We start from the raw sequence: 15,469 nt of genomic DNA, 5'->3' as shown, positions 1-15,469 counted from the left end.
AGATAGATAGATATAGATATATAGATACAGATATAAACAACAGACAGCCTGCCTCTATGTAAATGGGGGAGAACAAGCAATAACTGATAGGAAAAAATGAACAAACTCTTCCTTCTGAAAAATGAAATGGTAGTCAGTTGCTACAATCTGCAGAAGCCCAGGATGCTCGGGCCAGTGACTCCATGGTGTACTGGGAAAGACAGGCAAAGAAGTGCAGGCATTCATCAGCCACTATTCAGGTTTCTGCTGCTGCCCCATGGTATGCCACTACTGAACAGGAAGTAGGGTGACCTGGGGTGCCATTGCCACCTCTACTGGTGATTGTGATAATTTCCACTGTCCCCACTTCCCATCCTCATATCAGTTGCCAGGCCCATTTTGCTTTCTACTCTCATTTCCCTGGTCAGCAGAAGGAGAGAAATGGCATTTATATGCAACTCCCTCCTCCACCTACTGGCTTTAGTCTGGGGATTTGAATTGCACAGGGTTCCATAGTCTAGCAAGATCTGGCAGCCCCATTCAGTTCCAACCATCAGATTGAAGCTGTTGGCAGAAGATGCAGAAGCAGGTAAACACTGCTGTCCTCTGCTGGATGGGTTGAGGAAAGGCCTGAGGTAGGAAGGAAACCCAGAGATGCATGATCATGGGACGGTGGAAAGGGGAGAGAAAATCTACTGTTGGAGGGTAGAAGGAAGGCATTAAATATGTTCCTCCCTCAAGAAACTGCAGGCAGGGCTTCATAAGAAACTGGCTGTCTCATCATCATTAATAGATATTTCTCATGTTGGTCTAGGTAACAGGACTAGACTCCTGTTTATTCTAGCATCATTACAGTTACTAGAATTATTTCTTATATAGCTTGGAAGACACTTTTACCAGCTCAAGGATATTGGTGCTAACAGAAATATAGTCCTGGTCATAATTTTTTTTGCATGCCACAGAATTTTGCAGAATAGGGCCTATGTCATATATTGCTTTTCACATTATGCAGTATTTCATCAAGCTTTTACAATGCAGGTACAGAGCGCTGTGAACAAAACAAAAGACCTGCAGTGTTATCAAAGTTCTGAGAGTCCAGAGGGGATCTACAAGGCAGCTGAGACTGTTGAAGTGAATGCATTTGATTTCATTAAATTAAGAGTGACACTGAATATAACGGGGAATGTCTCATGTGTTTGGATCTTTAATGGCAACAGAACTGAAAGCACTTGCAACGTTGATTTAGAACATCGGTAAGTAATAGAATCGGATATAGGAGTGCATTTGGATTGATTTGAAAGGGGAATTGATCCAAAGAAGCAACTTTCTGTTTGGTTTGGTGGTCCTGAAACAGATACACAAGGTCCTCCGACAATTAAAACCTTTGTGGGCTCCTTTGGTTTGACTCTGTTAGAGTCTAATGGGGAAGCAAAGCAATTCTTTATTGCCTCAGCACCTTGTTGTGTCAGTGTCACCATTGCTGCTTATCCTTCTTCTCCTACCAAACCACTCTCATGGGTATACTGGGGTGTTTTGTCCCTCTCCCCCGATAACCCCCCCCCCCCCCCCCAAGAAATAACCTCTTTGGATGCCTTGGGACCTTGTCACTATAGCTGTCATTCAGCTTTCTCCTCTTGTCCTGCCTCTCTCCTGGTTCAACGTCTTGTCACGTTGATGCCGTTCCTCTTGTTGCCTTACTCAGCAGCTGAGGTGTGAATTTATTTATTTATTTTATTTATTGGCATTTATATCCCACATTATCTGAAATAAGATTATCATTTCAATACGGCTAACATATAATTAAAGTATTACAATGAAAAGAATATTAATGAACATGTGGATTACAAGAGTAATTAGGCATGATGGGCAAACAAAAAGTTATAGGAGCAGTCATTAAATGTAACCAGGATTAGACATCTTGTCATAGAAACGTTTTAAAAAGGAAAGTTTTGAGGAATTTGCGGATGGTCAGATAATTGTTGATGAATCTTATTTCCTTTGGGATGGAGTTCCACCTCTTAGAACCCAGATGAGAACAATATTGCTTGTATTTTGTATTTTTGTAGGATGGAAAGTGGAGGAGGAGATAGTCCCTGGCATCTGGTATAGAACTGTGAGTTGGGAGATATATTATCTCTTCCATGTAGTTGGGTGCCATCCCATACAGTGGTTTGTAAATGAAAGTACAAGATTTGAAGACTATCCTAGTCTTAATGGAAAGCCAGTGTAGTATAATGAGGAGTGGAGATGCTTTCTCAAATTTAAAGACTTTGTAGATCAATCTTGCCGCTGTATTTAATGTTGGAGGCCACTTTTCGTGGTGCTTTAGCCTTCTTATGATTCCCTCGCACATTCATGCCACATTGGTGCCACTTTTTTGCCTCTCAAAGTACCTTGGGCAGTTCATATCACTTTTGTTGGTGCTCTTTTTCCCTCTTTTGGTGCTTTGTGATGTTCACATATCTGTTTGAGCTGCTTTGCCTCTCCTCAGTGCCTTGGGTTGATCATACCACTTTTGGGGTAGCCTTTACTCCTGCTGTGGAGCCTTGGGGTGTTCCTTTATCTCTTTGAGCTGCTTTGTCACTCTCTTAGAGGCCCTTTTACTAAAAGGTTGCTGCTCAGCAACCTGGAACTACCGCTGGTCCAATGTGGCCTCTGGCGGTAGTTCCACCTCAAGCACATGCCATTTCCGGTTCTACAGAAACTTTTTCTGTAATTATTAGTGCGGCACTAACCTGGCAGCAATCAGGCAGCATCGCGTGCTGCCTGGTTACCCCCCTTACTGCCATCTCAATGGGTGGCAGTAATCGCCCCCCCCCCCCCCCCACACATGGTCATGTCGATTTTCAGCCTTTTTTACCCACTGCGGTAAAAGGGCCCCTTAATGTCCTGGGCTGTCCATTCCGGTGCTATGGTACCCTTTGCTCCTCTTTTGGTGCCTTGGGATGTTCATTACATTGTTTGCAATATTGGGCTTCTTCTCTGGTGCTTTCAATTGTTTATGCCACTTTTTGTGTCATTTTGTCCCTCTCACAGTGGCTTGTACTGTGTCCTTTAGAACTTTTTTTGGTGTCATGGAGTTTTCATGCCACTCGTAGGGTTCTGTTGCTTCTTTTACTGATGCCTGCCAGCAAGTTGCATAAAACCTGTGGAAATCCCCAGTGTGCATTACTTCCGGCATTGACTTTAATAGAACCACATGAACCAAATACATTTTTGGGATCTGAAAATGAAATAAACAACTGAAAGAAAAATTTCATTCAAGCATATGCCTAGAATCTAAAAAAGCAAAGAAGAAAAAGAAAGGATCAATTATTAAGCCCATGTGATATAACACAATTATAATTACTCAGTTTTTTTTTCTCTTTGCTGTTCTGCCAGTTTAACTTTACTTTTTCTGTAACTTTGACCTTTAATGATTTGATTTTTGATTTGGAAGCTATGGGTGTCCCAGGGGAAAATTTCAAATCATTTTGACATCAAGGATTGTATTGTATGAATATGATGTCAATATTTAGCAGTGAGATATCCAGTTAAAGTTAACTAGGTTATTATCTGGATTGCATTAACTGGATATTTAGGTGTTGTTTTTACTAAGGTGCACTAACGGATTTAGTGCACACTAAGTTCCATGTAGCCTATAGGTATACAATGGGTTGCATAGCACGTAGTGTGCGCTGAATCCATTAGTGCACCTAAGTTCCTCTTAGAGAGATAAATGGTTAAGATGGTACCACTGATAATAGCAGGTTAAAGCTAACCTATATCATATCCGGCTAAGTTAAGGGCCCTTTTACTAAGGCACACTAACGGATTTAGAAGGTGCCAATGATTAACGTGCGCTAAATAACATGCAGCCCATTATATTCCTATGAGCTGCATGGCATTTAGTGTGCACTAATAGTGCACCTTACTAAAAGGACCTCTTAGACTTGCTATTTGCATGGTCTGTTTTATCAAATCTTTAATTGAAAAATACTTAATATTGGTGCTAACCAGTTAAAAGAAAACCATGCCCTGGCCTGCTGCCAATTGTGCCTCATTTTATCTGATTAGCCTCTGGCTGTCATGTTGTAAGGCCAAATTTTAACCAGTCATGGCCCACAATTTGAACGCTTACAATTTATTAACTCCCCAAATTAAACAGGTAACTCATTGACCACTGTGTATTTTGATTATCTTAATTTGTACTTATTATGCATTTGGTTTGTATTCAGTGATATAATTTATGCTTTGTGTAAAGGGAGCCATTCTATAAGGAGCTGACTAGTTTTAGATGACAAGAATGCACAGAAATGCTGGTATCTGGTCATTTGCACGTGTGTGGGGACACATACATGGGAAATTATCTTTTTCAGCTACATTGTATTCTGTAAATATTCATCAAGATGTGATGGCACACATTTTGCAGGTGGTCATTCAAATGGGTGGAGTTTGGGGTGAACATTTAGGCATGTAGATTATAAAATGTTATAATCTATGTACAATTTAGAGTCTCTTTTACTAAATATTAGGGCATGTTATCTGCCACGGGATCCATTTTATTCCTATGGGCCCAGCTGCATACAATAGGCCCCTTTTATGAAGCTGCGGCAAAAGGGGGCCTACGCTGGCATCGGTGCATGTTTTTGACGTGCGCTGAGGCTCCCTTTTACCGCAGTGGGTAAAAGGCAGGTGTTTGGTTTTTTTTCAGGAAATGGTCGTGTGGCAAGTGAAGCACTTGCCACATTGCCATGGGGGGGGGGGGGGGGGGGGGGGCGGGTAGCAGCACTTACCGCCACCCATTGAGGTGGTGGTAAGAGCTCCCATGTAAAGTAGGTGCATGGAAGGTGGCTTATGCTAGGATTCTAAGAAGAAAAGTTGGCACCTGGTTTTCTTTATAGACTAGGCTTCAAATAGGTGCTTTTCTGATATCTAAATCTTGGAGTCCCTTTAGAATTATCCCCCACTTTGTGACATGTAAATGCTCAGATTAGTTGAGATCAGATCAGTTTTTTTGTTGTTGTGGTTTTATATAGCAAAGGGTATCAAATGATGTATGGTAAATTGATGATGTTTTCATGTCATTTTAAAACGAGAGCATATCTCTCATGGAAGTGACTGTTCCCCATGACTTTTAGCATTTACCTTCTCTGTTGTTCACTCAAGCAGCCCAGAAACTTAAAATGTGAAGATATGGAAATTGTAATCATGAAGCTTTTCTTGCTGTTTGACAGAGGCGTTTTTTCCATGGACATTCCAAAAATTATGGGAATGGAAGCTGGCAAATACAAACTTTCAGTCAAAAGTGAAACCGCCAGCTGCACCATTCTGTTCACAGTTCATGTAAGAAGTAAGTACAGTTTGACTAAAGTAGGATTCTCAAGCCTGGTCCATGAGGTAATCCAACTATGCAAACTGCCTTTTTCTTAGACTACATGTATAGAAATATATCTGATGAATGTTCTGTGTAGACCTCCTGAAACCAGCACAGACTGTAGACCTTAAGGATGGCAGCGAAGAAGCCCTGAATGAAAGACTCTTCATTGTTCATCCCATTGTGGGCTGCTGTCTCATTTCAGGTACACCAAATAGGCTTATCCATTTCTGACTTTGCCCCACTGCGTGTGGGGGATGTGTAGTCATTTTTCCTCCATTGATTCTCCTAAAAAAATTCAGAACTAAGAATCCATTTCTGTAAAGGGGGAAAATCCAACCTTTTTTGATTTACCTGGCATAGGGGTCCTTTTAAAAGCTGTGGTACAAAGTGGGCTTAATGTGCACTTATGTGGGTCTTTCCCACATGCTAAGGCCGTTTCTACTGTAGCCAAAAAATATCCAGTTTTCCATTTTCTGAATTAATGACCACCAGCTAATGTTGCCATTAGCATGAGGCCATTGACAAAAAATTAATGTGGGAGCCCTTTCTGCCATCTATTTTGTAAGTGATAAAGGCTCATGCAGTAATCCTGTACTAATCAGTTAGCACATGGCGATGATGACATGCTAACTGATTAGCACAGAAATGCCCCCCAGACACTCCCCCTCAGCCAAAAAATAAAAAGTATTAGTGCATGGGTAGTGTGTGCGCATTTGAAACTTACCACAGGATGCTGCAGCACGCCCTGCGGTAAACCTGTTTAAGCTGCGGTAAATACGCATTAGTGCTTTATGCAACTAAGTAAAAGGATCCCATAAAGTGGTAGCTCTAATCCTTAATGTTAAAAAGATTTATGAAATCATTTTCTCGACGTAATACATATTACGTTTTGCTACATTCATACCTAATCTAGATAGTGGTATAGCAAAAACTGCCCAGCTTAGAAATGGTATGGAATAATATCCTTGCCATCCCATAAATTCCCACATTCTCCGAATAACCACTACTGAGAATATTTTTTCTCAAAGTTGTACTGGGAGATAGTATTAAAACAACAAGTCTAATGAAAATAAAGTAAAAAAAAAAAAAAAAGAAAAGAAAAGAAAGAAAAAGGAAAATAAGGTTTTCTTTAAATAAAGTACATGATTTGAATTCAAGATCTACCTAGTTCCTTTTCATGTTTTTATGCTTAATTTGGCTCTTTTGGTTTTAGAAATCATTAAGAACATAAGACTAGCTATTCTGGGTCAGACCAATGGTCCATCTAGTCCAGTATCCTGCTTCCAACAGTGGCCAATCCAGGTCACAAATACCTGGCAGAATCCCAAATAGTGGTAACCTGCCATGCTACCAATCCAAGGGCAAGCAGTGGCTTCCCCATGTCTTTCTCAATAACAGACTATGGATTTTCCTTCGGGAACTTGTCCAACCCTTTTTTAAACCTAGACATGCTAACTGCTGTTACCATATCCTCTGGCATCGAGTTCCAGATTTTAACTATTTGTTGAGTGAAAAAATGTTTCCCCCTATTGCAGATATGATAGAGATCTATAAAGTAAGGAGTGGGTGGAAAGGGTAGACGTGAAGCATCTGTTTACTCTTTCCAAAAAATACCAGGACTAGGGGGCATTCAATGAAGCTACAAAGTAGTAAATGTAAAACAAATCAGAGAAAACCTTTCTTCACTCAATGTGTAATTAAACTCTGGAATTCATTGCCAGAGAATGTGGTAAATGCGGTTAGCTTAGTGGGGTTTAAAAAAAGGTTTGGATGGCTTCCTAAAGGAAAAGTCCATAGACCATTATTAAATGGACTTGGGGAAAATCCACTGTTTCTGGGATAAGCAGTATAAAATGTTTTGTACTTTTTTGGTTGTGGAGGAGTGGCCTAGTGGTTAGGGTGGTGGACTTTGGTCCTGAGGAACTGAGTTCGATTCCTGGCACAGGCAGCTCCTTGTGACTCTGGGCAAGTCACTTAACCCTCCATTGCCTGCCGCATTGAGCCTGCCATGAGTGGGAAAACGTGCGGGGTCGCTGAGAGTCACAGTTGGGCCTGGGGCAGGACTGCCACCCGCTGCCGTCGCTGCCGCCCCCCACCTGGGCCGCCATTCTGTACCCCCCCCCCCCCATATTCAGGCCACCACCCCCCACATTTGGGCTGCCGCCCCCACCCACCCTCTTACCTTGCATCATGTGTCTGACTGCTCCTCTCTTGGTCTGTCTCTCTGCTCCTGTGTGACAGGAGGACCCGGATTATTGCATTAATACAATCATCCGGGTCCTCCTATCACACAGGAGCAGAGAGACAGACCCGAAATCAGGCAGGCAGGAAGAAGCTTGCCAGCACTGGGCCTCCCTTGGAGGCTGGGCATAGGGAAGTTTGTCCCCCCCCCCCCCCCCCCCCCCCGCTCCCCCCTCTCGGTGGCCCTGTCCCATTGCATGCAGGAAGCTGTAGCTCTGCTTTACTTATGGAATGCAATAGGGAAATCAGACCTACATTTGTTTCTGTGCGGTGGAGTAAAACCAGGACACTCTCAGTGTTCCCAATTTCAGATGGAACAATACGGTTGCCCTAAAAATACAGATTATTTACAGGATCAGACATGCGAGTCAGTTTCAAGGGTGTTTAAATTCAGGTGAGCCCGATATTCAGCCAGAGGCAATTAGTGTTTTGCTGACTGCCGCTGGTGCTAAACCTGGAAATTCAGATTCGGACCTTGTCTGTGCTCTGGGATTGAATTTCCGAGTATAAGGAGCTGGCTAAAACATAGCTGGTTAAGTGTGCTATTAGGCCTTAACTGTCTATGAAGAACCACATAAAGATAGGACTGCATTTTATAGAGACCTATTCATGCGCTTATTGTAACCAGTTAAGTGCTGAATATCGGAACTTAACTAGCTAAGTGCCAATTCTGCCCCTGGAATGCCCTCAAAATAGCCTGTTTTGGCTTGAGTGCTAACCGGGCATTTTCAGTGGCAACATCTGGTAAAGTGCCACTGAAAATGCCTGGTTAGCCCCAAACAGGTGTTTTAAACAGTAAGGAGCCTCTCCTGGCCATGTAAATCATTTTGAATATCAGGCCCAGATAGATATATTTAGGTATGTGCTTTAAGGTGGCTGCTTAATTTTTTTTCTCAGTCTTCAATTATCTTCAGTTACAAGGCAGTGGGGTGTTGGGTGGGAGTGAGGAGAGCTTGGTGTGTCTCCTGCGCCCTCCACATTTTTGGAAGTGCCACTGCACCCATGGGTTCCCCCATTCCAACGCCTATGATCACACTCCACTTTGTGTGGATAGTTTTGGCCATATAACAACTTATAGAGCCAAAATGTATTAATTAACTGTGTGGCAAATACATTGTCAGGGCTGAATGCTGGTTGCATAAATGCATTTGAATGTTGACTCTGTTGCTTCGAAGGCCAGAAAATTTGCAGGGCTTGCTTCATTTCATGGTGATTCTGTGGAGACTGAGGGGATGAAAGAAAAAAAAAAATCCAAGCTGGAGGATAGGGCCATCAAGGGGGGGGGGGGGGGGGGGTGTTTAAGATTCCCTGGTCTCAGCCTCCAAGGGGGGCCCAGCAACAGAAGGTTCTGCTCCTTCGTTCTGTATCTCTCTTGCTCTTGTGTGTCTGGACCTGGGTGATTGCGTTAACTCCATAACTCGGGTTCCAGCACATAGGAGCAGGAGAGTGACAGATCAAGGGAGAAGCAGATGCAGGAAGGTAAGGGGGCAGTGGCAGTGGCAGTGGCAGCAGCCCTACCCAGGGCCCGGCTCTGTCTCTCAGCAGCCCTGCTGGAGGATGCACAATAAGTGGATTACAGAGAGAGGCAGATGGGATACAACAGGAAAATTATCCTTGATGACCATAAATGAGGTCCCATATCGCTTCACCTTCAGCCACTCTTTATCATAAATCATAATCTGTGTGTTTGTGGCAGGTTCTGTAAAGGGTGGAAGGTATGCCAGACCAAAAACAAAAATAATATTGGAATTGATATTCTAAGCAACTTAAGCGGCCAGAAATAGCTCTAGGCAGATTAAATCGCTTATGCAGGGCTATCCACTGATATTCAGCATCATTTAACCGGTTAATGCTACTGAATATCTCCACTGACCGCTAAACTCAATGCCAGCTATTTTGTGGGCAATCCAGGGGCAGAGCCGGCACTTACGCAGTTATGTGCTGATATTCAGCACTTAATTGCCTAAGGGCCATGTTTATTAAGACGAGTTCGTGTTTTTAGCATGCCTATACTTAGCGTGTGTGCTAACCATGTAGGTGCCTATAGGAATATTGTAGGCACATATATGGTTAATGCGCGTACATGGTTAACGTGTGTTAAAAATGTTAACACGCCTATAATGCTGCTTAGTAAACAGGGCCCCAAGTTTACCGCATAAAAGTCCTATCTTTATACAGTGTCACTTACGTGGTTAAGTACTGAAGATCACACTTAACCACGTAAGAGATAGTCAGCTGCATAAACTCAGAAATTCAATGTCGGTGCCTGAACATGAGCCAGCATTGAATATTCAGGAATAATGCCAGCTAAAAAAAATAAGCTCACTGCCGCCGGCTAAATATTGACTCCCATTATTATTGTTTTCTTGTTTGATTTTTCTGTAATACGGTGTCCTGACCATAGTTATATGCAAAGATGAGAAATGTAGATAAAAGCAGTACAGCCTCAATCAAGAAGTAGTGCTGCTTCCAAAACGTAGCAGCTTTAAAAATGGGAACCTCAGTGCTGTTTCTTTTTGAGTAGGTAAACCAAGGAAACCGCATCTGGCACGACATCTGAACAATGTGATCTGTGTGTCTGAGAGCTATCCTGCACCAACAGTTGCCTGGTTGTTCTGCAAAACGCCTACTGACAGGTAGAGCACCAGTAAATAATTCTGTCCTTTCCACCGTGCCTTTGGATTTTACTGTTCATAACAATGATATTTTGTTATTTTTCTATCTGAAAAGCAGAAACCAGTATTTACCATTTTTTGTATTACAATAAGTCTCTGCTCCAATATTGAGGAATTGGGTTATTCTGCATTTTTTTTCCTTTTTGAGTTTTGTCTTTCCTTTTGCTAACTCGGTTGCTTGCGTGTGGTTTATCTCCCAGGCAATGACTTTATGAGAAACTTTTTCTTTCTATATTTTTATTGAAAATTATAAACAGTTAATAGAATGACTTTGAGGGGCATAATCGAACAGGAACAACCATCTCTAAGGACATTCCGGCGAAGGGGTGGGGAAAACTGTATTATCGAAACAAGACGGATGTCCATCTTTCGTATCACTAATATGGTCGGGGACGCCCAATTCTCAACATTTAGGTCGACTTTAGAGAGATGGTCATCCTTAGAGATGGTCGTCTCCGGTTTTTGGCGATAATGGAAACCAAGGATGCCCATCTCAAAAATGACCAAATCCAAGCACTTTGGTTGTGGGAGGAGCCAGAATTCGTAGTGCACTGGTCCCCCTCACATGCCAGGACACCAGCCGGGCACCCTAGGGGGCACTGCAGTGGACTTCAGCAATTGCTCCCAGGTGCATAGCTCCCTTACCTTGTGGGCTGAGCCCCCCCAACCCCCCTCTTCACAACTGTACACCACTACCATTGCCCTTAGGGATGAAGGGGGGCACCTACATGTGGGTACAGTGGGTTTCGGGTGGGTTTTGGAGGGCTCACATTTACCACCACAAGTGTAACAGGTGGGGGGGGGATGGGCCTGGGTCCGCCTGCTTGGTGCACTGCACCCACTAAAAACTGCTCCAGGGACCTGCATACTGCTGTGATGGAGCTGAGTATGACATTTGAGGCTGGCATAGAAGCTGGAAAAAATTGTTTTGAAATTATTTTTAGGGTGGGAGGGGTTGGTGACCACTGGGGGAGTAAGGGGAGGTCATCCCCGATTCCCATCGGTGGTTATCTGGTCAGTTCGGGCACCTTTTTGAGGCTTGGTCGTGAAAAAAAGGGACCAAGTAAAGTTGACCAAATGCTCGTGAGGGACGCCCTTCTTTTTTCCATTATCGTCCGTGGACACCCATCTCTTAACCACGCCCCCGTCTCGCCTTCGGTACACTGCCGACACGCCGCCGTGAGCTTTGGTCGTCCCTGTGATGGAAAGCAGTTGAGGACGCAAAATATCGGCTTTCGATTATGCCGATTTGGGCAACCTCGGGAGAAGGACGCCCATCTCCCAATTTGTGTCGGAAGTCGGGCGCCCTTCCCTTTCGAAAATAAGCTCGTTTGTAAAATAAGAGCATGGTCATGCTTGTAAACCCTTTCTCAGCTTATTTGAGAATGCTTCCTTTGTCGTTATCACGCTTGCTCTTTTTTGAAAGTTCACAACATGAATAGTCACCACTATACCCAATCTCCTAGCAAATAGCGGATGCCACCTTCATTATGGGTGTCATTTAATTATGTGCGCTAGCATTTTTAGCTCACACTACAAATCAGCTGGTGCTAAACGCTGAGATGCCCATTATATTGGTATCAACAAAAAAGTAGGCACAATGTTCTCATTGACTAATTATAAGGGGAAAAAGTCTCATATTGTCACCAGGACATGATAATGATTATCCACACCCAATATATAGGTGAATCCCACTTGTGACTAATATAATCATTGACAAAATACCCCCTCCTACCAAAAGCTGTATATTAATTTCTTTTCTCATGTGTTTTTTTAAAATGTTAATATTACACAGGGGTCCGATGAGCTTGCAGATAAGTGACATTGTATTTTTGTATTTTTTGTGCCAACTGCCTGTCATTCTGCTCAGCTGTTTTGCAGTGTGTAAAAACTTCAATGTTTTGATCTAGAAATGACCAGATAACCACTAGAGGGATTTAGGGATGACCCCCTTATTCCCCCAGTGGTCACTGACCCCCTCCCATCCCCCCAAAATGTAAATAAAAATAGTACCCACCAGCCTCTATGATAGCCTCAGATATTACAGCCAGGTCCATTAGAGCAGCATGCAGGTCCCTGGAGTAGTCTAGTGGTGAGTGCAGTTACTGTAGACAGGTGGACCCAGGCCCATACCTCTCCCTACCTGTTACACTTGTTGTGGAAACTGGGAGCCCTCCAAAACTCACTAAAAACCCTCTGTACCCATATTTAAGTGCCCCCTTCACCCATAAGGACTATTGCAGTGCTTTACAGTTGGGGGTAGTGGGTTTTGGCAGGCACAGCAGACAAGGTAGGGGAGCAATGGTGAGATGTGTACCTGGGAGCATTTATATGAAGTTCACAGCAGTGCCCCCTAGGGTGCCCCATTGCTCTCCTGGAATGTCTGGGCGACAAGTCTGCTAAAAAAAAGCTGGCCCTTTCTACATCCCAATGGTTTTATTTTGTATGGTTTTTATTTTCCAAAAATGTCCTAAAAAGATAAACGCACAAAGCACAAAACCTTGTTCAAAATGGTATTTTCAAAACAATTGATAGACATTTTGAAAATGGTTACATTTGCTATTCAGATTTGGGACGTTTAGAACAAAATGTCTAAAGTCCCACTTAGATGTACTACTACTACTATTTAGCATTTCTATAGCACTACAAAGCGTACGCAGCGCTGCACAAACATAGAAGAAAGACAGTCCCTGCTCAAAGAGCTTACAATCTAGTAGACAAAAAAATAAAGCAAACAAATCAATTAATGTGTAGAGGAAAGAGGAGAGGAGGGTAGGTGGAGGCGAATGGATTTAAGTGGTTACGAGTCAAAAGCAATGTTAAAGAGGTGGGCTTTCAATCTAGATTTAAAGATGGTCAATGATGGGGCAAGACTTAGAGGCTCAGGAAGTCTATTCCAGGCATAGGGCACAGCAAGACAGAAGGAGATAAGTCTGGAGTTGGCAGTAGTGGAGAAGGGAACAGATAAGAAGGATTTATCCAGGGAACGGAGTGCACGGGAAGGGGTGTAGGGAAGGACAAGTGTGGAGAGATACTGGGGAGCAGCAGAGTGAGTCATATAAAAAATGGAACTTTGTAAGTCTAAGTGCTTCGACAATGAGCCCCTTAGTGTCATATTCTATATAAAGCGCCTAAAAAATCTGCATGGTAAACATTTCCGCCTCAGCATATTCTATAAGTGCCACCTAGATTTAGGCGCAGTATATAGAATGCGCTTAGTTGATATCCCAGTGCCTAAAACTATATGCCTCCAATTACAGCAATTAAAATGTGGCAAAAAACCCTGCACATAGATTTATTTATTTGTTACACTTATACCCGCGCTTTCCCACTCATAGCAGGTTCAATGCGGCTTACATAATGGTAGGTTACAAAGTGAAGTAGAGAGAACGTATATTATAGTGCATGTGAGATGAACAGGGGAAGGGGTAGTGCATTGGGCCATATTCTATAACTACGCGTGTAAATTTGCCCCAGGTACAAATAAGTACCTAAGCTGCATTGAGCCTGCCATGAGTGGAAAAGCGCGGGGTACAAATTAAAAAAAAATTTGGGAATGCCCAAAAGAATGCCCATTTCTCCGCCCATAGCTATACCCCTTTTGAACTGCGCGCAATAGAATTTAGACTCAGTTCATTACAGAATATGCTTAGCGAGTTGTGCATGTAAATTCTAATTATTGCCAATTAGTGTTCATTATTGCTTGTTAAGTGCTGTTATCAGTGCTGAGTAGCTTGTTAAGCCAATTAAGTTACATGCATTGTTATAAAATACGCTTGGATTTTGGTGCAGATCTCTAGGTGTGCTATATAGAATCTGGCAGTTAATGTCTCAATTGCAGATGAAATTTAATGTTGTCAAGTGCAAAGTGATGCACATAGGGAAAATAATCCCAAATACAGGTGGAAAATGCTCAGTTCTGAGTTACGATTCAGTATCCAAAATAGATCTTGGTTTTATTGTGGATAATATGTTAAAATCTTCAGCCTAGTTTGCTATGGCTCTTAAAGAAGCAAATATAATACTAGGGATTAACCAAAAGAGGAAGGAGAACAAAACTAAGAATATCATTATTGTCTCTATATAGCTCCATGATGTGTCTACGCTGTGAGTAATGTATGTAGTTCTGGCTGCCCCATTTCTGAAGGGATATAATGCAACTTGAAAAAGTTCACACTCACAGAAGGGTTACAAAAATGATAAACATAACAGAACACTTCCTTTATGAAGAGAGCCTAAACAGATTTAGAGGGGCATAATCGAACATCGCCGGCCAAATAGATCGCCGGCGATCTATGTTGGCAGCGGCGCTACAGCTGGCCGGAACCGTATTATTGAAAAAGATGGCCGGCCATTTTTTTTTTTCGATAATACGGTTTAGCCCGGCCAAATGCTGTGGAGTTTGCCGGGTTTGAGATGGCCGGGTTTGTTTTTCAACGATAATGGAAAGTTATGTCAGCCATCTCAAACCCCGGCCAAATTCAAGGCATTTGGCCGTGGGAGGAGTCAGCAATTTTAGTGCACTGGCCCCCCTGACATGCCAGGACACCAACCAGCCACCCTAGGGGTCACTGCGGTGGATTTCAGAAAAGCTCCCATGTGCATAGCTCGCTTACTTTGGGAGCTGAGCCCCCCAAACCTCCCCCAAACCCACTACCCACAAATGCACTGCACCCACTAAAATTGCTCCAGGGACCTGCATACAGCCTCTAGGACTTATTGCTGCTGTATAACTTTGGCACACCAGTTCACACCTGAAGACTAATCTCTCTGAAAAAGTCCTTTCTTGAAATAACCACGTTTACTCACAGTTAACTGCAGATCAGAGGTTGTGCCCCACTGGCAAAGAGTCCCCTGGTACTAAGATTAGCAGTAGGTCAGAGCTGGCACAGTGGTGTACATTGCCCTCTTTCAGCACCATGCAAGGTAAGAACTATGTTCTCTAACGTGGGTAACACAGGAAAGGGAACTAAAACTGGCTTACAAAAATGGCCACTACCGCATGGACTACAACAGGAAACAAAACAGGGCACACTCTGACCCAGTTAGCAGGGGAGAAAAGCACCATGGGAGTAGAGCCCAGTACCCTACACCCACCACAATGCATTGCTAATGTGACTCTGCAGGGCACCTAACAGAAAAGGTGTCACACTCACCCGAGAGCCACATCGCAACCAGGGAAAGGCTGTCGGAGGATACAACACATTCTGCTGTC

At 43.1% G+C, this 15,469-nt stretch overlaps 1 protein-coding gene across 1 annotated transcript in view; it reads left to right on the top strand.

Moving 5' to 3' along the window:
• Nucleotides 1-15,469, top strand: part of FLT3 (fms related tyrosine kinase 3) — a 164,706-nt gene that overhangs the window by 47,369 nt on the left and 101,868 nt on the right. Inside the window, exons 3-5 of the mRNA XM_030200337.1 lie at nucleotides 1,018-1,232; nucleotides 5,196-5,311; nucleotides 10,104-10,215. Coding sequence (XP_030056197.1) covers nucleotides 1,018-1,232; nucleotides 5,196-5,311; nucleotides 10,104-10,215 — 443 coding nt within the window. The remainder of the gene's footprint in view (nucleotides 1-1,017; nucleotides 1,233-5,195; nucleotides 5,312-10,103; nucleotides 10,216-15,469) is intronic.

Source organism: Microcaecilia unicolor, chromosome 4, assembly GCF_901765095.1.
Source record: "Microcaecilia unicolor chromosome 4, aMicUni1.1, whole genome shotgun sequence".
Classification (NCBI taxonomy): domain Eukaryota; kingdom Metazoa; phylum Chordata; class Amphibia; order Gymnophiona; family Siphonopidae; genus Microcaecilia; species Microcaecilia unicolor.
Note: the sequence above shows the minus strand (reverse complement) of the source record. Positions and strands in the feature narration are given on the sequence as shown.